The sequence below is a fragment of the Microtus pennsylvanicus genome, chromosome 2 (assembly GCF_037038515.1).
Source record: "Microtus pennsylvanicus isolate mMicPen1 chromosome 2, mMicPen1.hap1, whole genome shotgun sequence".
Classification (NCBI taxonomy): Eukaryota; Metazoa; Chordata; class Mammalia; order Rodentia; family Cricetidae; genus Microtus; species Microtus pennsylvanicus.
Genome location: NC_134580.1, coordinates 26,173,668 through 26,197,703, shown reverse-complemented (window position 1 = coordinate 26,197,703; position 24,036 = coordinate 26,173,668). Strand labels below are relative to the sequence as shown.

Genomic DNA, 24,036 nt, shown 5'->3' with positions numbered 1-24,036 from the left:
ACCGACATTCAGAGGGTCTAGTTTGTTCCTATGCTGCTTTCTTCCCGGTCCTGCTGGAGTTGGTGAGTTCCCATTAGCTCAGGTAAACTGTTTCAGTGGGTGTCCCCGTCATGACCTCTTTGTTCATATTCTCACTCCTCCCTCTCTTCAACTGGACTTTGAGAGCTCAGCCATAGTTGCTTTTCTAAGGATACCAATATCCATTTTAATAGATTTATGATTAATTTAAACATATATTAAGATTATTTCAACTTTTAATTATTTTTTAATCAAATTATTTTTTAAATCTTTTTCTTTTGGTATGAGTGTTCTGCCTGCATGTATGCCTGCATGCCAGAAGAAGGCACCAGATCTCAATACAGATGGCTGTGAGCCACCATGTGGTTGCTGGGAATTGTTCAGGACCTCTGGGAGAGCAGTCAGTGCTCTTAACCCCTGAGTCATCTTTCCAGCTTCCTTATTTTTTAATATTTACAAATGTTTTAATTTTAAATTTATATGTATGAGCATTTTGCTTGCATGTATGTCTATGTATGATATGTGTGTGCCTGGTGCCCAGGATGTCAGTTATTCAGGAATTAGAGTTACAGATGTTGGACCCTAGAGTCCAATCACTGAGGAGGAGTTGCTCCAAGAGACCACTCTCACACTACAGTTGATATAAAAGCATGAGGATTTTATTAATTCTGTCATGACAGGGTTTTTCAGCATTCGAGGAGCCAGAAAGACCCTGAATGGCTGGTACAGGCTATTTTTAAAGGAAAAAAAAACCCCACAGAAACAAGGGGGGGGGTGTCTGGTTCTTTAACTATTATGATTGGCTTATTCAAAAGGGCTATTACCAATAATTGGCTGGAGAGTGGTTGCCAGATCAGATGAGGTAAGGGGGAACATCTGAGGGTCACTTTGCCCCCTTCCCAGGGACTGAGTCAAAACATCAGGAACTGAGTCAACACCTAAGGGCTATCTTGCCCCTATTCAGGGAGATGGAAAGTTCCCAACATCTCAGTACGCGCATGCATAGCTGTTATGTCCTTTGTTCCCAGGGGAGGGGGGAGCACTGCTGCTGAGAGGCCTCAGACATGGCTTCAGAATTGTCTTAAAGTTTTAAACAGACAGTTGTGAGCCACCTATGGGAATCAAATCTAGGTTCTCTGGAAGAGAAGTCAGTGAGCCAGTGCTGTTAACTGCTGAGCCATCTCTCTAGCTCTATTTTTATTTTTTAGGCTCATGGCTCTGGCTGACCTGGAACTCACAGAGATCCACCTGCTTCTCTCCTGAATGCTAAGCCACATTAATTTTTTTAAAGCTAGTTTTCCCTGCAATGGTTTCTGCTGGTTGTGGGGTTGTGCACACAGTAGGATGTGGTGAAGAGGCAGAGGCAGGAGAATTATGAGTTCAAGGCCAGTCTTGATCAAACTTTGCTAAAAGCCAGTTTATCAACATAATACCATCAACAAAATCTTTAATCCTCTAGTTTTATAAATATTTATTTTTATTTGTATAATTGTTTGCTTGTGTAAATGTATGCGTACCACATGCATGCCTGTTGCTGATGGAAGCCAGAAGAGGGCATCAGATCCTCTGGTATTGGAGCTACAGGCAGTTGAGAGCTGCCATGTGGGTGCTGGGAACTGAACCTGGGTCCTTTGGAAGAGCAGACAGTGCTGTTAACTGCGGAACCATCTCTCCAGTCCCCAGACAGCATTCTTAACCATGGCGACATTTCTCCATCCTCTGATCTTTACTTTTAAATGAATTTAAAATAAACAGTCACACAGTGTGGGAAAGGTTCTAATGATACGACCTTGTGAGGGAAGATCTAAGGTGTTTTTCATTGACTGGAGCCTGGGTTAGTGGCTCTCAGCTTGCACAGCTGTATCCCATACTTTGAACATGTCTGATGCCAACGTTGGATTTCCGATTAATTATGTCAGACCTCTAGGATAAGATTCATAAATCAGCATTTGTGGAATTCTCTCTCTCTCTCTCTCTCTCTCTCTCTCTCTCTCTCTCTCTCTCTCTCTCTCTCTCTCTCTCACACACACACACACACACACACACACCTGCCTCCTGCGATGATTTTAAAGTCAAATTTGTGAATAACTAACTGATCTTAATTGGGGATGATAAAATTGATTCCATTTGAAAAACTGGTGTGTTTGTGGACTTTAAAAAATCATGTTTGTTTCAGCGTGCAATTCTAGAGTTGGTTTTTGTTTGTTTGTGGGGTTGTTTTTTTTTTCGAGACAGGGTTTCTCTAACTTTGGAGCCTGTCCTGGCACTAGCTTTGTAGACCAGGCTGGCTTCGAACTCACAGAGATCTTCCTGCCTCTGCCTCCCGAGTGCTGGGAGTTGTTGCAGTGATAAGAGTTTACTCACAAAGGAAGCAGAAGCAAGTGGTACAGGTTTCAAAGTCTCTGTTTTAGATAAGCCAGGGTAAGCCCGACAGAAACCTGAGAGCCACAGATACTCTTAGAAAAGGTTACTTACTAGCAAAAAGTTCAAGGAAGACAAGCAGTCAAATGCAAGCCTTAGAGGAGAAACAACCGAGTTACCAGTGTAGACGGTTCTTAGAAGTAACTCTCTATGATCCTCATGCAGAGGCTACAAACATCTTGTTAGCTGAAAACAAGGCTGCTCTCAGAGACACAATCGAGGGAAGTTTAAATTCCTATTGTTTGGGGGGGGGAGTGTCGGAATACGTCAGGATGGGCGCACATTTCGGGTTCTCACACTCAGTTTACTTAAACACTCAGTTTGTCCGCGAGCTACCCGATCCAGACTTGCCGGGCGCGGGAGTCGAACCTTCTGCGCACGCGCGAGCGGCGCGCGAGTCCTTGTGGGAAGGCTCCGGCGGCTGCGTGTGACGCCGCGCGTCTCCCTGGCTGCGGTGGGTGTGTGGTGACTGCCGGGGCGGGTGAGCACGCTTTCCCGTTACCGCCGGCTGCAGGGGCGCTCGGGGTGCCGGGCGGGAGCGTGGGGTCTGCCTGCGCCTGGCCGGGAGTAGGCGGCGACGGCCGCCGGGCAGCGGGGCTGCGCGGCCGGTTCCTGAGTGGGCTCCGCGCGCCGCCGAGGCCTGCGCGTTCGGCCTGACCGGGAGCCGGCTCTCCGTCCCGGCTCTATGGTGGTGGGCGTCTCGGAGCCGCCGTACGGTCGCCTCCTGTTGGCCAGGGTGTGAGGGTGTTCGCCAGGCGCTGGACGTTTCTGGTTGCCCGCGTAACGAATCCCGTCTGTAGCCGGGGCTGTCGTAGGTCCCGAGGGCGGGTGGGTAGCGGAAGAAGCGCTTTTGGCTCTGCTGCATTTCATGGTGCCGCCCCCCCCTCCGTAGCTCTGGCTGTCCTGTTACAAACTTTGTTGTAGTAGAGCAGGCTGGCCTCGAACCTGCTGCCTCTGCCCCCTGAGTGCTGGGATTAAAGGCGTGCAGCATCACCTCACGTCTAGTTACTATTGAACTCACTTCAGGGTCTTGTTTCGATTTGTGCTGGTTTGTATCCAGCAAGAGCATTATATTATACTAGTTTTGTTTATGAAGGAAATGCACGCGCATAACCAAATGTGTACACTGCTTGAAGCTTAAACCGTGTTGTTGAGGAGGAGTCAGAAGATCCCTTGCACCCCCAAACAGTCTCTTTTTAGTGGGGAGAAAAAGCTGTTATGTTCCTATTCTCACTCTCATAGTTTCTCTACCTTAAAGTACCCGGACTTATCATTTTATCCCTTCCTTTTCGTCTGTCTGTCTGTCTGTCTGTCTGCCTGCCTGCCTGCCTGCCTGCCTGCCTGCCTGCCTGCCTGCCTGCCTGCCTTCAGTCTTCAGGGTTGAACTTAACGTCTTTTTCAATTGTTGGCACATGCTAACCCTTTAAAAATTATTCTTAGGCAAGGTCTGTTAAGTTGTCCCGTTGATCGTAATTTGTAATGCACCCTCTACCTCCTGAAGAACTGGAATAGAAAACAATGGCCAGCTGTGCCCAGCTATATAGTCTTCTTGTGCCTTCAGTGTCTTAACATTATTTTTTTATTTTTTATTTTTTTTTGGTTTTTCGAGACAGGGTTTCTCTGTGGCTTTGGAGCCTGTCCTGGAACTAGCTCTGTAGACCAGGCTGGTCTCGAACTCACAGAGATCTGCCTGCCTCTGCCTCCCAAGTGCTGGGACTAAAGGCGTGCACCACCACCGCCCGGCTTTAACATTATTTTTTTTAATTTTTTTTTTTTTGGTTTTTTTTTCAAGACAGGGCTTCTCTGTAGCTTTGGAGCCTGTCCTGGAACTAGCTCTTGTAGACCAGGTTGGCCTCGAACTCACAGAGATCTGCCTACCTCTGCCTCCTGAGTGCTGAGATTGAGTCTTGACATTATTAAATACAAAGTTACCCTAGTCCCATATAATATAATTTATTTAACTCATTTCTACCCTTAAAAAAATCCCATGTATATTCTCATTTTTTATAGGGCCTCTTCAGGTATGTGCGCTCATGTGGCATTTGGCACTGCTTTCCCACTTAACAAACTAATTTTCTCGGGTCTTTGGTGGCCATGCTCTCTCATATCCTTCCAGCTCCCTAGGTACGGATGCCTAGTTTTTCTGATGTAGCCATCTCTTCCTGGTCCCTAAGTATTACTGTTCTTCAGGCTCTGTCCAGTTTCCTGTTTAAGTATTCTATCAGTTACAGTGGCTAAGCATGTTCAAACGCATGATGAGTTTCTACCTTTATTAATGCTGGTGTTGCCAGGCAGTAGTAGCACACACCTTTAATCCCGACTCTAGAGAGGCAGAGGCAGGCAGATCTCTATGACTTTGAGGCCAGCCTGGTCCACAAAGGGAGTTCCAGGACAGCTAGGACTATTATACAGAGAAACCTGGTCTCGAAAACAACAACAACAAAACTTTAGTGCTGGTGTCCCCCACATTTATCTCTAGTCCCTTTACCTACTGGTTATCTTCTGATGACCCCTAAGCACTCAACATTCAGCAGTCCAGACTGAACTCATTCTGCTATTGTTGCCTCCCTTTTAAAATTGCTTTTCTTTTTCAAACATTTTAATTGTTTTTTTACTGTGTGTGATGGTGCATGCATGTGCTGTGGTATACATGTCAGAGAAAACTTTGTGGAGCTGGTCTTCCCTTTGCACCTTTATGTGGGCACCAGGATAAGTTGTCAGGCTTGAGTGGCAACTCCAACCTTGCTCAAAATGTCATTTCTTGACTCAAAATGACATTACCTGTTCCTACCAAGCAGAAATCTAGAACATCATTTAAATCTTTATTTCCCAGTTTCTCACCTAAGTAGTCATCAGGTTATTTTTATTTTACCCGTTAGTCCTTTTACGTGGCCTTTAGAATGTAACACCCCATGGCCTGGCATTTCAGGATCTGTCCCGTGTCCATGTCTAAGCTCTTCATTCCCTCGGCATTCTCTCTGCTGCCTTTTCCTTCCTGTTACTCCTTTAACTGGACCACTTTTCCAAGCCCAACTGAGGTTTGAACACTTAGTCAGTTCTACTGTTTTACCCTCTGATTTACGTTTATTTATGCCACGCCAGCATAGTAGTGACCAACATACGTGGCCTTGTTGAGCACCTCAGAGTGACCTTGGACCTTTGACACTACTGCCTCAGTCTTCTGAGGGTTGGCATCACAGGCATGTACCACTACAGCAGGTTTAAATGCAGTTTTCTATTTCACAGAACCATTAAATTATGATGGATTTATGGAGATGCATCTCCATTGTGAATTTAAGCATCTGTCATTCCAATTCTTACCATAGGGTGTTTACTCAAAACTTTGCAGGTCAGAATGACTTCAACAAGTAAAGCCATTGAATTACAGCTACAAGTGAAACAAAATGCAGAGGAATTGCAAGATTTCATGAGGGATTTAGAGCACTGGGAAAATGACATTAAACAAAAGGACCTGGAACTAAGAAGACAAAGTGGTGTTCCTGAAGAGGTAAATGAAGGTTTCCGTTAGTATAATTTGTCATTAGTGTGTGTACAATGTATGTGCGTGCACGTGTGCCAGCATGCCACAGGCAGCTCCCTGGGGTTGGTTCTCGGTGGGGTCCAGGAAGTAAAGCACTTTCACCTGCCAAGCACGTTACTGATCCAGAAATTTATTTTTTAAAAAAGTGTGACCTTGTAAAATGTGTTCTGAAAAGCCTGAAATTGCCTGTAATCCTAGTACTCAGTAGGTGGAGGCAGAAGGCTCAAGAGTTCAAGGTCCTCCCTGGCTATGTAGAGAGTTTGAGTCTAGCCTGGGCTACATGAGATCCTGTTAAGAAAACATAAAAATGCTGAGATTGGAGTGGTTTATGTCACCGTTAACATTTTCAGAGACTCTGCTTACTGAGTTTGAATAATGTGTTAACTATCACAAGATATTCTAAATCTTGGTGTTTATTGAAAAGATAGTCATGTGATAGTACTTTTTTTTTTTTGAGTCAGGGATTCTGTGTTGCCCTGGCTATCGTGGAACTAGTTCTGTAGACCAGGCTGGCCTTGAACTCACAGAGATCCGCCTGCCTCAGCTTCCTGAGTGCTAGGATAAGAAGCGTGTGCCACCATGCCTAGTTAGGTTGAGCTATTTGTATTAAGCTGGTGTGTTTAAAGTCTGGCTAGGTTTTCATGCTGTATGTAGCAGTTGTTAGCATGCCAGGTTGCCTTTGAGCTTGTGCTCATTTATCCTACTAACTGAAAACCAGGAAGGCTTTGAAGTTTGAATTTAGAGTTGTAAATTTAAAGGCATAATTCAGACTTCAGGTTAATACTTTTTTTTTTTTATTTTCTCTCCCATTCACCATAGTTTTTTTTTTTAATTTATTTATTTATTAAGGATTTCTGCCTCCTCCCCGCAACCGCCTCCCATTTCCCTCCCCCTCCCCCGATCAAGTCACCCTCCCTCATCTGCTCGGACGAGCAATCAGGGTTCCCTGACCTGTGGGAAGCACAAGGACCGCCCACCTCTATCCAGGTTAATACTTTTGTGATTGAACAATCTGTAGCATTCATCAAATAATGAGTTGAACTTATAATCACTGCTTTTTTTTTTTGTGTATGTGTTTTGTATGCCTAGGTGTGCATGCTCATGCATGTGCCCATGTGGTACATGTCTCAGCTCCTTGTATTTGGACACAAGGTCTTTCAGTGACCTGCCATATCCTGTGTTGTAGCAGCTAAGCTGACCAGCCTGAGAGCTCCTGAGATCTGCTTGTCTCTGTTTCCCACTACAGTCACAGGCATGCAGACTCAGGTCCTTTTGCCTGCATAACAAGTGCTCTTACCCACCAAGCTATTTCTCCAGTCCTCATAATCAGTACGATAAAATGATGCACTTGCAAATTAAATTGAGAAAAAAAAATTTGTATTTGAAAATATCATTTTTAGTGCCAGGCATGGTGGCACAGACCTTTAATCCCAGCACTTAGGAGGCAGAGGAAGGCGGATCTCTGAGTTGGAGGCCAGCTTGGTCTACAGAGTGAGTTGCCGGATAGCCAGGCTTATACAGAGAAACCCTGTCTCAAAAAAAAAAAAAAAAAAAAAAACAAGCCGGGCGGTGGTGGCGCACGCCTTTAATCCCAGCACTCGGGAGGCAGAGGCAGGCGGATGTCTGTGAGTTCGAGGCCAGCCTGGTCTACAAGAGCTAGTTCCAGCACAGGAACCAAAAAAGCTATGGAGAAACACTGTCTGGAAAAATAAAAACAAAAAAACCAAAAACAAAACAAAAAAGAAAGTATCATTTAGTGATAACTTCATACATTGTTAGTATACAAAAGTAACAAAGTGTCAAAGTGCTCAAAGCTTTTGTTTTTCTTTCTCTTGTCTAGAATTTACCTCCTATTCGAAATGGGAATTTTAGGAAAAAGAAGAAAGGCAAAGCTAAAGATTCTTCCAAAAAAACCAAAGAGGAAAACACGAAAAACAGAATAAAATCTTTCGATTATGATGCCTGGGCAAAGCTTGATGTGGTAAGTTTATCTAGTTATGTATTTCTTAGTAGTTAGAAAAACATTTCTTGGCATAGATACTAGTCACAGATTATACAAAAAATGATAGTGTTTGTGTGGCCTGTGTTTCTCTCTCTTTTTGTGGTGGGCAAGGTGTTTGTTCTAATGTGGTTCAGGCTAGTTTTGAACTTGTGATTCTCTTGCTTCAGCTTCAGGAGTGCCAGACACATTGTAGACAGGTACATACCACCATGTCAGCTGCAATGCAAGCACGTGTCCTGGTTTGCTTCTCCGCTACTGCGATGAAGTACTGACCAAAAGCTGTTCAAGGAGGAAGAGGCTGGTTACATCCTATAGTTTAGAGTGCATCATCAGAGGAAGCCAGGGAGGAGCATAGAGGAACACTGCTTACTGACTTACTCTTAATAACTTGCTCAGCCTGCTTTCTTCCTTTTTTTTTTTTTTTTTTTTTTTTTTAATTTCTTGAGACAGGGTTTCTCTTTATAGCTTTGGAGCCTGTCCTGGAACTCGCGCTGTAGACCAGGCTGGCCTTGAACTTGCAGAGATCCACCTGGCTCAGAAGTTAAGTGCACTGATTGCTCTTACAGAGGTCCTGAGTTCAATCCCCAACAGCCACATGATGGCTTACGACCATCTGTAATGAGATCTGATGCCCAGTCTGTTTTCTTATGCAAACCTGGACCACCTGCACAGGACTGGTTCTGCCTATAGTGACATTAATAAAAAGATTACCATACAGACTTGCCTGCAGGCCAGTCTGATGGAGGGCTTCACTTTCCTAGGTCTGAGATAGCTACTGAGTACTGTGTGTATCTTATTTCCCATGTATGACTCACACAATGGTAAGACATGCTCTGCCTCAGAACCTATCCCAAGGCTCCAGACGTCTACTGTCACATTAGTTTGTGAACCTATTAGCCAGTTAGCCTACCTTATTCTGGAATCACACCTCTTAAAGTGATGTGGTTAGAAGTGTCTATATTTGGGGAGAGAAGTGAAACCCTGTTTAGAATATATGTGGGTTTTTTTTGTTTGTAAGAAGATTTATTTAGTTTTGTGTGTATGTGTGTTTTGCTTGCATCTATGTAAATGTACCACTTGTGTACAGAGACCTGAAGACAGAGTCAAATTTTCTGTAACCAGAGATAAGGAGTTGAGCTGTGGGTGCTGGGAAATAAACCTGGGTTCTCTGCAGGAGCAGCGAGTACTCTTAATGGCTGAACCATTTCTGTCATCATCAGTGTCCTAGCAATGCCTCAGCATGCATGGGCAGCCCGTTTATGGTGGTTCTCCAGTTGTTCCTGTCCTGGGCAGTCCTAGATCCTCGTGTTATTGTCATACCCAAGGTTCCACAGTCTTCCTTTATGTTGTCTATCCATTGTTTTTTGGGTCTTCCTCTTTGCCTTATCCCGTGCACTCCTCTAAGCAGTGCTATCTTTAGGTATCGCCATCATTCATTCTCATAACATGGCCAAAGTATCTCAAGTGCTGTTGCCGTATCCTGTAGTTTACTTCCTTTTGTAGATGGAGATGTTTCTTAATGTCATCTCTTTGTGTGATACCTAAAATCCTCCGGAGACATGCCATCTCAAACACATCAGCTGCTGTTCTGAGGAGCGTTTCATTGTCCAGTTTGCAGAGTTGTAAAGAAGGCAGCTCAAGACAAGTGTCTCATAAACCTGTGATTTTGTTGTTGTATGTCTCTTGCTGATGAAACCTTTCCTAGTACCTGAAATGCAGCCCTCGCTATCCCTATCTGCCTCTTGAAGTCTGAAATAGTTCCCTCCTTTGAACTGAGGTTTCCTCCCAGATAGACAAAGTTGACTGTTAGCTTGAGGTTCTGATTCTTTATTACAATGTTAAAATCCTTATGCTCCCTTCCCAAGTGTAGCATCTCAGTCTTCCCGATGTTTCCTTTCACACCAAGGCTTTCACTGACTCCCACCACTCTATTCACCATGGCCTGCAGCTCATTCGGACTTTCAGCAACTAGTGCTGTGTCGTTGGCAAAACACAAGTTATTGATTCTCACACCACCTATCTGCACGCCAATCTCCTCATCCTCCAGGGCTGTTGCTATTGTTAATCCCAGACTATATTGAAGAGCAGTGGTGAGAGGACGCATCCCTGCAACACTCCCATGATTGTCTTAAACTGATCACTTAGTTCTCCGCAGACTTTGTTTGCAAAGGTGTCTTTATAGGCATTTTCTAGTATTCTTATGATTTTCTCTGGGTACCTGTAGAACCTCATTGTTTGCTAAAATCCTTTCCTCCAAATGCTATGGAATGCCTTCCTGAAGCTCCTGTAACAGATAATTCTTTGTATTTTCTGTCAGTTGCCTCAGAGTGAAGATCTGCTCAGTTTTGCTCCTGTTAGCTCTGAATGCACACTGGCCACTGCTAGGACTTCCTCTGTTCTGCCCTTGATCCTTTGCAGGATAATGGGGGAGAAGGTCTTGCTGCTATGGTACAACAAAGCTAATGCCCCCGTGTTTTGAGCAGTCCAGCTTGTCCTTCTTGTTTGTGGGAATAATGACTGAGTGCTTCTATTCTGTGGGAATCACTTCATGTTACCATATCTCTGAAAAGTCTGAGAAGCGCCTAGGCCACTGAGCTATTGTAGGCACTTCAGCTCCTCCACCGTGATGTCATCCTCTCCCAGAACCCTCCTGTGTTTCACTCTCTTGATAGCTTTCTCTATCTTGCTCTCGTCAATATTTAATAGTTCCTCATCGTCTCTGGTGTTGGAGTGACTGCCAAAGTGTTTCTTGTTGGAGTCTACACTGACAGCGTTGGGGTCATTTGTATAGGGTGTCAAAGTATTGTCTCCATCTTTGCTCTACTTCCCCTGGTTCTGCTAATAAATGACCTTGCCCATCTTTAATCACCCGAATCTGAGGAGCATATCTGGCAGTTATCCATCTGATAGCTTCATAGACAAGATGTGTTTTATTATGGAGTCTAGCCTTTTCCACCTCTTTGCATATACATTGTATGCACAGCTCTCCATCCTTGTTCGCTCTTTAGACCTCCCTGCACAGATAGTTGTGTTCTGCTGCCTGCGATTGTCTTGTTTGCTCTTTAGCTTCCTTCTTTTTTCTGCCAGGTTGATTGTCTCTGCGGTAAGCTGTTCTACTGGTGTTGCCCTTTTTGCATACAGGCGTCTCCTTGGGAGCCTCCTGTGTAGCTCTTTTGATTTTCTCCCATTCGCTTTCTATATTAGTAAGGGTTGTTTCATGATTTCCCTCGTCTTTTTTTCAGCGGTTCTCTTGTACTCTCTCTGTACTGCTGTGTTCATCAGTTGTTTACAATCAACCTTCCAGTTTGTCTTGCCTGGTGTGCCTCTCCTACGTTTCAGTTGAATGTTGGCCATAACAAGTTGATGATCTGACCCGAAGTCAGCACTAGGAAATGATCAACTGTTTTTTATGCTAGATAAGAGCTTCCTCCTGACAGAATGTAGTCAGCTTGGCTGTATGTGTGTTTGTCAGAGGATTCCCACGTCCAGCATCTTGATAGTTGGCCTGCTTGAATTTTGTGCTGGATATGTACAAATCATTTGCATAGCAGAGGTCAAGCAGTTGTTTTCTTCTGTCGTTCCTTTGTCCGAATCTATATGTTCCCATGACACTATAGTTCATTCTTTCTCCAGATTGCACTCTTGCATTGAAGTCACCCATAATCATTAGTATGTCATTCTTACGTGCCCTGCTTACCTCATTCTGTAGATCTGTGTAGAAACTGTTGATGACATTCTCTTCTGCTTCCGCTGTTGGAGCATATGCCTATATGATAGTTACTGACTGTGTCATTGTCTGAGATCTGGCTGATATAATTTGGTCATTTACAGGTCTGTACCCGAGCATGCATTTTTGGGCCAAACTGGACAGCACTAAAGCTCCACCTGCTGTGTGTTTTCCCCTCTACCTGAGTTTATAATCTTGCATCCGCGTACTACACATTCTTGTGTTCCTGTCCAATGTGTTTCTGTCAGTCCAATGGCATCCACCTGAAGTGACTGAGCTCATGCATGAGCAAGCCGGCTCCCCAGACTGTGTTAGTGTTCTCGGGTTCCTGTTGTGACTCTTTTTGGTGTGAGGAAGTGCCTTTCCTGTCCATTTCTATCAGTTCCCCTCCTTCCTCTTGGCTTTAAGAGAGAAGCATCATTTGTCCTGCTCTTAGGACATGGAGGTCCTGGGGCACTGTCAGGTTCTGGGACTTTAACCCAGGTGTTTCTGTTGAACTTGTCCATATTGGATTTTATGGTTTGAGTTGATGAGGACGACTGGCCAGGTCTCTTCCTCTTCATAATGTAGCCTTTGGCCATCTCTGTAGCCCCATTTATGTGTTATCTTGCTTGCCTTTTATTTTTTTTCTTTTATTTCTTTTAGACCAGGTTGGTCTTAAACCCCCAGAGATCTGCCTGTTGCTTTCTCCTAAGTACTGGGTTTAAAGATGTATACTACTCTGCTTGGTCTTTTTGTTTATTTTCAAAAAGATTTATTTAGTCTGTTGTTACAATTTCTTTTCTGGGAGAAATATAAAATAGTGTCTACTTTTCCTCCTAAGGTCCAGATGACAACCTGAGGCACAGTTCTGCCAAAGATTGCTCTGGGGAATCCACGAATGTGTTGGGTTTTCTTACAGAGCCTAGATGAACAACTGCCTCCAGGGCTGTAGATACTCCTCCCCAAACCAGCTGCATCTGGAAAGCCCTATCCAAAAAGGGTGTGAGTGTCCCCCATAGCCACATAGATGGAGTCCCCTCACCTCTGTATGCTCCTATCCCTTCCCCAGGCCACAGGCTGAATACTCAGGTGAGACTCTTTTGCCCCATTCCATGGAGATGATGTGGTGTAAGCCATCACCCAACCCAGCTGGGGTGATCTGTATGTTGGGGGAACATCTGAGCTCTCCAGAATGTTTTAAAAAGTAGTGGGTGGGGCTGGAGATGGCTCAGCCATTAAGAGCTATTGCTGCTCTTGCAGAAGACTTGGGTTCACTTCCTAGCACCTACCTGGTAACTCCCAACTGCCTGTAATTCCAGTTCCAGGGGTTGATTCTCTCATCTTATCTCCACAGACATCTGTATACATGTGGTATGTACATACACACACACACACACACACCATTTAAATAAATCTTAAAAAAAATCATATTATTTAATAGCTAGGTGTCTTGGTGCAAACACCACTTGGGAGGCTGAAGCAGGTAGATTGCTAGGAGTTTGACTCTAGCTTGGAGTAAATAGCATGTATTATATATTTATTCATTTGAAAAAATGTATGGAGATATATACATATCCTAGAGTACAATAATGGAATTAATACATGTGCTTAACAGTCTACAGGAGACTTCCCGTGCTGTGAAGCTCTATTGTCCATTTCTTTCTTTTCACATGTGTAGAGACAGTAGCTGCTGTTAATTTTATGTTATTGTCTTTGATTTTTTCTGTTTAACATATATACTAAAGTATAATGCACATAAATTCCCAATGTTAAGTGAATAGCGTTCTAAATTTTCATCCTATATACACATAGAAAAACCGTATTCTTTCCAGTTGTAAAGCATTTCAGTATCCCAGAAGCCTCCCTGTTAGATAATCCCTCAAAGCCGCAGCTCTTCTGACCTCTCATACTCTAGGTTACTATAGTTCTGTGTTCTAGAGTTTATATAAATGTGTATGCAGTATGCACTCCTGTGTTTGGTTTCCTTTGTTAGCTTTGTTTGCTGTTGGTCTGTGTCATTACAGTGTAGCGGTACTGTTTGTTGTTTTCATTCTGTTGTGTGGATTCATTGCAACATGTGTCCATTCTCTTGTTGATGTACACACGGGTTTTCAGTTTGAAGTCGTGTGGATAAGCATGCTATGAGTAGTCTCACAGGTTTAAGGATATAAGCACCTAAGAGGGGACTTGCTGGTCATAGTTCATTCTTCATTGAACAGTTTTCCCAATAAATTGTGTTGTTATTTTTGTTAATTAAACCAAAGTTAATTGACTCAATGTGTGTGTGTGTGTATACACTTGCAGAGGGGGCAGGGGAAGAGGGAGAGAGTGGGGAGGAGGAGGGTTTTGCTATGTAGTTATGACTGATCTGGAACTCATTACATAAATGTAAAAAAGAAAAAACCCTTTCTTTGTTACTGGGTGCTTAGTAACAATAGTGTATAAATTTTGCAAACTGTCATGTCATTCATAATACCTCATTGCTATTTGTGATATGCAGATTGTGTTGACTGAACTTTATGAGTTTAAAGTCATATATATAATAGATATTATGTATTTTGAGAAGGACAATGTATTGGAGATGGGGAACTCTTACACTGTAACCCAGGCCAGTCTTAAACTCACAATAATACTCCTGCCTCAGCTCCTGAGTGCTGGGGTTAGATGTGTGAGCTACTTACTATACTATACTTAGTCTAAGTCAGATTCTGTTTGTTTATGTGTGTGTGTGGGCATGCACATGTCGTGCATGCATGTGGAGTCAGGACAGCTGGTGAGCTTTTCTTTCCACTATGTAGGCCCTGGGGATTGAACTCAGGTCATCAGGCTTGGTGGCAGGCACCTTTACCCACAGAACCATCTCACCGTCCCCCAGAGTTGATTCTTTTTTCTCCCCTTTTGTATCCCTGATCTCTGTAAGTCCTGGAAGTCTGTGGGCCGGGCTGGCTTCAAACTTATAGATCCACCTTCCTCTCTCTCCTGAGTGCTGGGAGGTGTGTGCCACCACGCCTGACTCAAGAGCTGGTTCTTTTTGTGAAAATTTATTTTTAGTTACTATATGTAGGTATGTGTGTCTGCATATGTGTGTGTGTGCACATGAATATGAGTACCCTGAGACCAGAGGTGTCAGATCCCTGGAAATGGAGTTATAGGTGGTTGTCAGCTTTCCGGTGTGGGTGCTGGAAACTGAACCCAGGTCCTCTGCAAGAGCAGCTACTGCTCTTAGCTGCTGAGCATCTCTCCAACCCCTCTGTTTTTAATCTTAATTGAAGGAGATTATTTGGCTTTCATTTATGTTTATGTAAGTCCCTAGATCCTAATGACTTAAGTTCTGTTGAAGGTAATTGATTTTCTTAATTTCCACACAAGTATGAGCACTGCTCTGCTTATGATTTCAGGACAGTATCCTCGATGAACTCGACAAAGAAGATAGCACCCACGATTCTGTGTCGCAAGAGTCAGAGTCAGAAGATGACGGTGTTCGCGTGGATTCCCAGAAGGCTCTCATTTTAAAAGAAAAGGTACCTTAGGCTAGTTTTAGATTCCTTAGAGGAAGGCTGTATATAAGATTATGCAAATTCTAAAATTCTTAGCATGGTTCTGGGGATCTTCACATTTGAAATTGTTATTGGCTCTATCCTTGTTTGGCCAGGAGCATATTTTTAGAGCCAGATTAATTGCCTGGTTCTAAATCTGTAACAAGTTCTTTAAACTTCTTATAGCCCACTTTCTTAGCTGTACAATGGGAACAGAAATGTTGCTAAATCTCCAGTGTTGATATGTTCAGTGAATTGATTCCAAGTGCTTGGACCACATCTGGGATTATTCATGCTTTCAGTGGTAGACAGTAGCGTCTTGAAATGAGTGTGTGATTGTTGGTATAAATGTTACCTTCCACTTCTCCATAGCACAGGCCATCTTTGGTTACTTTTGTGACGTTTAGTATCTCTCATTTCTCTTGGAGAGGAGGGTTAATAGAAATATTTTAAAACAGGCTTAAGTAGAAGAGTTAAGAAGGGTGCTCAGAAGGAAAGACAGTCCAGAGCGTGGGTGTGGGCTAGCAGTCAGATGTGAGGATGGGTGGGTTTAAAGGTGTCTTTAAGGATTGCTAAGAAACATAAATGAGATGACAAGGTGGGTTCCAGGGGCACCTGGCAGAAGTACTGTTGGTGATGTAGAATGTGGACTACAGGGATGCAGGAAGGTAGGACATCTCCATTGTAGACAGAGTAGTTGTTGCTAACTCTGTAGTAGTTTCCTAACTACTAGTAGATTCTCAAGAGTGTCTAGGGAAGGAATCAGGCCCTACCCAAGGTCTTACGCATTTAAGCTCTAAGTGTGGCCACTGATATTTTAAGAGAATAGTATTTTTATGTTAGCAACCTTCATAGCAAATGTTAATTGTTCTAGAATTTTTGCTTCTCAGCTAATGTGAGGCTTTACTGAGAGACTCTCGGGTGAAAGGTTTCTTTTTCTTCTCATATCTCAATAATTTTCCCTGTCTTTCTGTCCTGCCTCAATTTGCCCCTGTGAGACTTTGATTTCTTAATCCTCAGGGCTTCTGATACTGAAAAGGGGCATGGAGCCTCCCCATCCAGGCATCCGAAGTTTCAACCCATGTTCTCTAAGTGGGACATGAGAGAACTTGGGCTGTAGCTTTGTGGGTTGTTATTTGAAGGTAATCTGGAGGAGAGGATGTCATTGCTTGGGGCATCAAGCTATATATAAGTAATAAAACATATAGGGAATTGTTCCTAAGGTTAGAACTAAAAATATCAGGGCCTGTTGTCCTGAGAACTGTGATGTCAATAAATCATTAACGCATAAAGGCAGAATCTGGAAGAGATTTAATTAGAGGACCAGCACATATTATTCCGGTTGTTAGCTGAATACTCCACAAGGTTTGTAGTACATCTGTTTTTATCATCTTCTAAGTGTGAGAGCCCATGGACTGTAAAAAGAACATACTGATAGTGACATATCAATACTATAGCAAAACATAAGGGTGGTTTTAAGAAGTGGAATAAATTAAAAGGAAAATAGCTTGAGATTATAATCACTGATGCATATCAACAGTGCCCAGGAAGAGAAACAGTGTAACAACCAAACCACACAGTAATACTGTAACCACCGATAAATTAGAAATGGGGCATATTGTATTACCGCTAGGCTTGCTATGAGTGTCCTACCTGCCATGTTAGTATCTCACACTTAGGGCTAATGGGGATGTCCTGAAGTATTGCTGTCTGTCCCTTTGAAAAGTCTAGTCAAATTGTTTGTTCTGAATTATTACCAGTCATTTTACTTTTTAGCTATACTTCTTGTTGGGTGCTTAAGACCATACAGGTTGCCAAAAATCAACCTTTTTTCTTTCACTTAAGGTCTCTTGGCTCTTTCAATCATCATTTATCATTGTGGCATCTGTGGGCATAGGTCAAGGTCTTGTAAGCAACATGACTTCTTAGAAGCATTTAGGGCACTTTTCTTGGTGTGGACCCTCTTTGTAGAGTGAACTGCTTACAGTCCAACTCTGTAATCTGTGGCCTCTCTGACCAAGAGGACAGGTGATTTAAGGAGCTTTAGGACACTTAGAGGTGTCCTGTTGTGCCCTGACCCCCTAGAACAGAAGCAGCCTGGGAGCAGAGTCCAAAGTATTGGAGGTTTTTTTTAGCTCTGTATCCTCAGTGGTGTTGAAAGGCTCCCTTTTCCTTCAGGCTGTCACGTTTCTGTGAGCTGGTGCTGTCCAGGAGAGCGACGCGGACTGTTTTCATTCCTCTGGCAGAACTCGTGGACTCAACCCATTTTGCTTGATTCTCTTTTCTTTCAGGGCAATAAATACTTCAAACAAGGAAAATATGATGAAGCTATTGAATGCTACACAAAAGGCATGGATGCTGACCCGTATAATCCTGTGTTGCCAACAAACAGAGCATCAGCTTACTTTAGATTGAAAAAGTAAGGGCTTTCTACACACGTGTGAGTGAGTGGTTGTGCGTGTGTAGAGATTGGGTTTCTAAATTTTTGTTTGTTTGTATTTTAATTTTCTTTCTTTCATTTTTTCTTTTTTCTTTTTTGAGACAAGATCTCATTTTGTAGCCTGGAACTTACTGTGTAATTTCAGAAATTAATTTTGAAGTTTTTGTCTGTTATTTTTATAACTTCATTTATTTTATTTTTTTTTTTTGAATTGCAGATTTGCCGTTGCTGAGTCTGACTGTAATTTGGCAATTGCCTTAAGTAGGACTTACACCAAAGCTTATGCCAGACGAGGTGCTGCTCGGTTTGCTCTGCAGAAGTTGGAGGAGGCCAGAAAAGGTACTCATTTTTTTAGGTCATCATTTAAGTATTTCTTCATTTGGTAACACAGAGAATACAGAGAATACTAATACTTAGTGTTTTGAACAAAGCTTGTCTTTTTGGCAATTAAAAAATTTTTATTTTACAGTTAAAAAAAAATACAGGTGTGTTTGGGTGTGTGTGCATGTCCCAGCGTGAGTGGATGCTGGAGAACAGCTTGAGGGAGTCGGTTCTCTCCTTCCAGGGTGTGCAGGGCTCCCAAGGATCAAACTCAATTGTCAGGCTTGACAGTGGGTGCCTTTACCTGCTGAGCCATCTTGCCAGTCCTTTCGGTAATCTAAACGATGCCTTCTTATTTTGGGAAGAATGCATTGTTTGCTGCGATCAGACTTTGTTTCAGATTCTTACATAATTGAACACTGGAACGGCACATGTGACTCATGTCTTCTGACATTTAGTTCTCATCTGCAAAATAAAGGTGAAGTCATCTTGTTGGCTGTTGTGAGGCAGGACACAGAACAAAGTGTTTTTATTTATTAGTAAACGCTGTCTTGTTATTCCATAACAAGCCCTGTGTAATTACAAAGTATGAATAAAACTGATGTTGCATGGATGTTGTTCTGTGTGGCTTGGTGGTGTACACTTTATGATGACATAACCGCCTGGGAGCTGGTGGAAGATGGTTTGCTGAAGGGTTTTCTTAGGGTTCTGTCTGCCTGAGAGAGAATGAAAAATGCTTAGTAGATTAATAGCTGTTCATTTTATTGTAGAATAATTGCTATGGTTTTGTACAAGTTGTAAAATTATCCTCCTTTTAAAAAATTCTCTATCTTCTGTTTTACTTAGATTATGAGAAAGTATTAGAACTGGAACCAGATAACTTTGAAGCAACAAATGAACTCAGGAAAATTGATCAGGTAAATGATAAACATTTAAGTACATCAGGTTTGACTTTTATATCATGAAGGTGAAACTTTTTGCTTAGATTGTATATATACTATAGATTTTTTAAAAAGCACATTTATTTAATTTTATGTGTCTGAGCATTTTGCCTATATGCACATGCTTGCCTGGTGCCTCTGGTGGTCAGAAGAACGTCGGGCCTCCTGGAACCAGAGTTACGGATGTTTGTGAGCTGCCATGTCATCAGCTGGGTCTTGAACTTGGAAGATCATACAGTGCTCTTAACTGCTGAGCTGTGTCATCAGCCTCCCAGCCACAGTAGATATCTGTTTCAGGATTTCAGTACATAGCTCAGGCAACTTGTGCAAGCTTTAGCTTCCCAAGTGCTTTCCCAAGTTATTTCATGTACTATACAGTTTAGCCAAACTGGCAAGGCAGAAGTACTGTAGAGATACAACCCTAACTGGTAAGGTGGGGGCACTCTACAGATATGGCCCCTACTCATAAGCTTTTTTATAAATTGGCTAACATTGATTTACTTAGAAATATTGATTCTTAATAATTTTATTTCTTTGAATTATCATCAAATCGTTTCATTATACGTAATTTGTATTGCTAAAATAAATAAATAAATAAATATATATATATATATAAATAAAATAAAGTATGGTTTAAAGAAAAAAGTTGGCTGAGATTTCTGAAACTGTTGCCTCTTTTTTCCCAAATGACATTTTTTAAATTTTTTCTTTTTTAAAGATATTTTTTGATTGAAAAATTTAAAAAATTTTAAAGATTTATTTTCAATTATGTGCACATGTGTGTCCAGTAGAGGGCACGAGATCCCTTGGAACTGGAGTTACAGGAAGTTGTAAGCCACTGATGTGGGTGCTAACAATCGAACCTGGGTCCTCTGCAAAACCTGCAATTGCTTTTAACCAGCCCAGTTTTAAAATTATTTCAGTGATTATTTCTTTGATAAATGTTTGCATATTATGTGATTCTCTGCTGTGTAAGCTGTATGTTAGTAAAATTACTAACTTTATAATAGAATCATCAGACATGGTGGTTCACTCCAGTGACTGACATGTGGGACAAGAGAGATGTGAGCGCCCAGATTTGAGGCCAGCTTGTGCTACATAATGAGTCTGCGGCCAAAAAACAAAAAGGACCGTAGATGTTATTAAATGGGAGATTGGTGCTCTGATGGCAGAGAGCAGTTGCGTACTCTTGGCCTTTGAATTAAAGCGGCAGTTGTTTTGCAATCTTGGCACATTGTGAAAAGTTTGACAGTCATTGAGGAAATCTGGTTTTAAATATTACTTATTGCACATAAAATTGATGATAAATATATTAACTTCATTATTGTTGCAAAGGGTATTTTCTTACATATTAGGTTAAATAATAGTTGAATAATAAATCTAGGAAATTTAGTAATGTGATCTCAGTTATTTTATGCTTGAAAACAGCACCTAGAATAGTGCCCGGACTATGTAGAAATTTGACAAATATTTGGAGTTTAGATGATCAACTATATTTGCTGGCTACAGCTCATTTTATCGAAACAGGCAGCATATTAAATTTATTTTACATATTTACACAATACTGCTTTTACTTTAATAAGTAGAAAGACTGGATGCAAATAGAAAGTATCCCAGTGTTTGAGTGTAGCAGACATTTTACTCTATTTAATTGCGTTTTGGGTCTAATACAGATGCATCTTGCATTACTTGTTTTATTTTAGTTGAGTGCTGTGTCTCCTAGGCTTTAACATCCAAAGAAAACTCATGTCCCAAAGAAGCTGCTGCAGTGACTAAACCAGCAGAAGGGGAGAAAAAACACATTGAAGAACAGCAGAACAAGCAGAAGGCCATTTCAGAGAAAGATCTGGTAATCCAGTGGGCTTGTGATGTTCAGTGAATTGTTTGCTTCTAAGTGTGCTATTTGTCGGCTACGTTTCTGCCTATCACATTAAAATCAAGTTATTGAATAGGAAGTTGAAATTAAGTGCACTAAAACCCCTGGTGGCTACTAATTCAAAATTTGAGTTATTGATGACTTATACATAAGAATAATCATGTGCAAAATAATTATAAGCACATTTAGGTTTAGGGAACAAACTAAATGTATTTATATGTAGATAACTACAGATTTAATATAGAACTAAGTTACAGTTCATCCTTTTTTTTTAATTTTTTTTAATTGATTTTTATTGAGCTCTACATTTTTCTCTGCCTTTCCCCTCCCCCTTCAGTCCTCCCCCAAGGTTCCCATGCTCCCAATTTACTCAGGAGATCTTGTCTTTTTCTACTACCCATGTAGATTAGATCTATGTTAGTCTCTCTTATTGTGCTCATTGTTGTCTAAGTTCTCTGGGATTGTGGTTTGTAGGCTGGTTTTCTTTGTTTTATTTTTAAAAACCACCTATGAGTGAGTACATGTGATAATTGTCTTTCTGTGTCTGGGTTACCTCACTCAAAATAATGTTTTCTAGCTCCATCCATTTTCCTGCAAAATTCAAGATGTTGTTTTTCTCTGTGTAGTACTCCATTGTGTAAATGTACCACCTTTTTCGTATCCATTCTCCGGTCGAGGGGCATTTAGGTTGTTTCCAGGTTCTGGCTATGACAAACAGTGCTGCTCTGAATATAGTTGAGCACATGTCCTTGTGGCACGATTGAGCATCCTTTGGATATATACTCAAAAGTGGTATTATTGGGTCTTGAAGAAGGTTGTTTCCTAGTTTTCTGAGAAATCGCCACACTGACATCCAAAGGGGTTGTACCAGCTTGTATTCCCACCAGTAATGCAGAAGTGTTCCCTTTTCCCCACAACCTCTCCAGTATAAGTTGTCATCAGTGATTTTGATCTTGGCCATTCTTACAGGTGTAAGATGGAATCTCATAGTTGTTTTGATTTGCATTTTTCTGATGACTAAGGATGTTGAACACTTCCTTAAGTGTCTTTCAGCCATTTTAGATTCCTCTGTTGAGAGTTCTCTGTTTAGGTCTGTACTCCATTTTTTTTTATTGGATTATTTGTTCTTTTGATGATCAATTTCTTAAGTTCTTTGTATATTTTGGAGATGAGACCTCTGTCTGATGTGGGGTTAGTGAAGATCTTTTCTCATTCTGTAGGCTGTTTTGATCAGTTTCTAATGTAAGTAAAGACTTAGTGTAATATTTGTGCCTTAACTGTTTAATTAGTTCAATAATGATGTTGTAGAGTAATATAGTAGCATTTTTGTGCTGAAAAGAGAATAGCACCATTTAAGAAATCCATGTTCTAATAGATAGTAAATGTCTCATGAAGTAGATGTTTGTAACATCTATGTAAGGGGTATGATTGTGTGAAGGCCAAAGATCATCTTTCTCTGTTACTCTTTATCTTATTATTATTATTGAGACATGTTTTTTTTTTCTGAACTTGGAGCTTAAGCTGGCTAGACTGCCTGGGTAGACAAGCCCCTGAGCTCCTTGTCCACCTCCCACAGTAGGGGCTACAAGCTGGTGCAGTCACTCCTGGCTTTTCTGTGGCTCAGGTCAGTCCTCCAGCCTACTCAGCATGTCATTCGTTGCCTGTCTCCATCTCTAGATTGTCAGCAGTGGAAATATAGTATAATTACTGATTTCATATTGGTATTTGGTATGTTTCTTTAAGATTTTAATTTTTCAGCATGTTTTGATTTTCATCTCTCTCTCCCAAATAATAGGGGAATGGATTTTTCAAAGAGGGAAAGTATGAGAGAGCAATTGAATGTTACACTAGAGGGATAGCTGCCGATGGTGCCAATGCCCTCCTCCCAGCTAACAGGGCCATGGCCTACCTGAAGCTTCAGAAGTAAGTATTATGTTTTGCTTTCAGGGTGAAATTTACTATAGAGTGCATTTTAAATTAACCAATTAATAAAGTTTAGTCGATTTAATATTTTTTCATCTGTCTTTGATTCTTTTTTCTCCTTTCTTTCTAGTTTTCTTTCTTCTTGGTGTTAGGGTTAGAATTCAGGACCTCTCATACACTAGAGATGTGCTCATTAACTTTAATGCAATGCTTAAGAATAAATCAACCCCCAGCATTGCATTAAAGTTAATGAGAGTAAAATTTAGAGACAAGGAATGTGTGTATATGTGGTGTAGTATGTATCATGTGAGTTTTATTATCTTTACATTTTTAATAGACATTATACAACTTATAATTATACTGTTGTATATTATTTAAAAATTATTTTTATTACATTTATTACTGTGTGTGTGTGGTATATGTGTAGTCAGAGAGCAGGTTGCAGAATTGGCCTCTCCTTCCATGTCAGTTTTGGGGATCAGATTTAGGTCATCATGCTTGTGGGCAGGACCTTTACCTGCTGAGCCATCTTCCAAGCCCTACAAACTTTTGTTGTTGTTGTTTTTGAGGTGGTGTCACATGCAGGCAAGCAGTAGGTTGAATTACTGCTGTGGTTCTGAAATAATAATGAGCATTAAGGACTTTTTGAGGTCTAATGTAACACTGTATTATACATAATAGTATCTGTTTTATTGGTTCAGCGTTACAGTACTGCTTTACTAGTGAGCTTAATTATCTGTTTGTAATTGAAAGAAAGCTAAATTTCACTTCAGGGTTTCTGAGACTATGTAATTTTTCCCCTTGCAAGTTTTCAGACTCCTCAAAGGACTCCAGGTTAGGAAGGCTATTAAGGAGGGAAATGTTGGTTGTGTTTTTAACCTCACTTAAGCCGATAGACACAACTTGAGCTTTGTCTTTTCTTGATTAGCCAGTAATGGTTATTCCAGCTTTTGGGAGCTTATGAATCTTGTCATTGAACTATCATGCGTTGTTTTAGACAAAGACCCAAATGGTTTGACTAATGTCAGACATAATACCTTCACAGAGGTGAGATTTTGTTTGTATTTGTGAGTGTATCATTGTATTGATTTATTGCTTTTGTTGATAATCACCTTAGTAATGTATTAGGTCAGCACAGTACAGTTTAGCATCACAAGCCTTCTCCTGTACTTGAAAGGTGTTTATATATTAAAGGCAAATGTAGAACATAAAGTACAGTATTTTAAGCTTCCACAACCTTTTGTTTAAGTAACAAGCTGTGGCTTGATTTCCACAGCTTTCAGGCTAGAGCTGATTAGATGGACAGGG

At 41.4% G+C, this 24,036-nt stretch overlaps 1 protein-coding gene across 2 annotated transcripts in view; it reads left to right on the top strand.

Annotated features, from left to right (window-relative positions):
• Positions 1-2,826: 2,826 nt before the first annotated feature.
• The window catches only part of Rpap3 (RNA polymerase II associated protein 3), a 35,149-nt gene continuing 13,939 nt past the window's right edge, over positions 2,827-24,036 (top strand). The window contains exons 1-9 of one of the 2 annotated variants that reach the window (XM_075960495.1): positions 2,827-2,893; positions 5,789-5,947; positions 7,821-7,961; positions 15,090-15,212; positions 17,519-17,646; positions 17,885-18,006; positions 18,835-18,905; positions 20,653-20,778; positions 22,601-22,728. In XM_075960495.1, the coding sequence (XP_075816610.1) occupies positions 5,795-5,947; positions 7,821-7,961; positions 15,090-15,212; positions 17,519-17,646; positions 17,885-18,006; positions 18,835-18,905; positions 20,653-20,778; positions 22,601-22,728 (992 nt within the window). In that variant the 5' untranslated portion in view covers positions 2,827-2,893; positions 5,789-5,794. Of the gene's footprint in view, positions 2,921-5,788; positions 5,948-7,820; positions 7,962-15,089; positions 15,213-17,518; positions 17,647-17,884; positions 18,007-18,834; positions 18,906-20,652; positions 20,779-22,600; positions 22,729-24,036 lie in introns of both variants that reach the window. The other variant, XM_075960494.1, reaches the window with a different exon arrangement.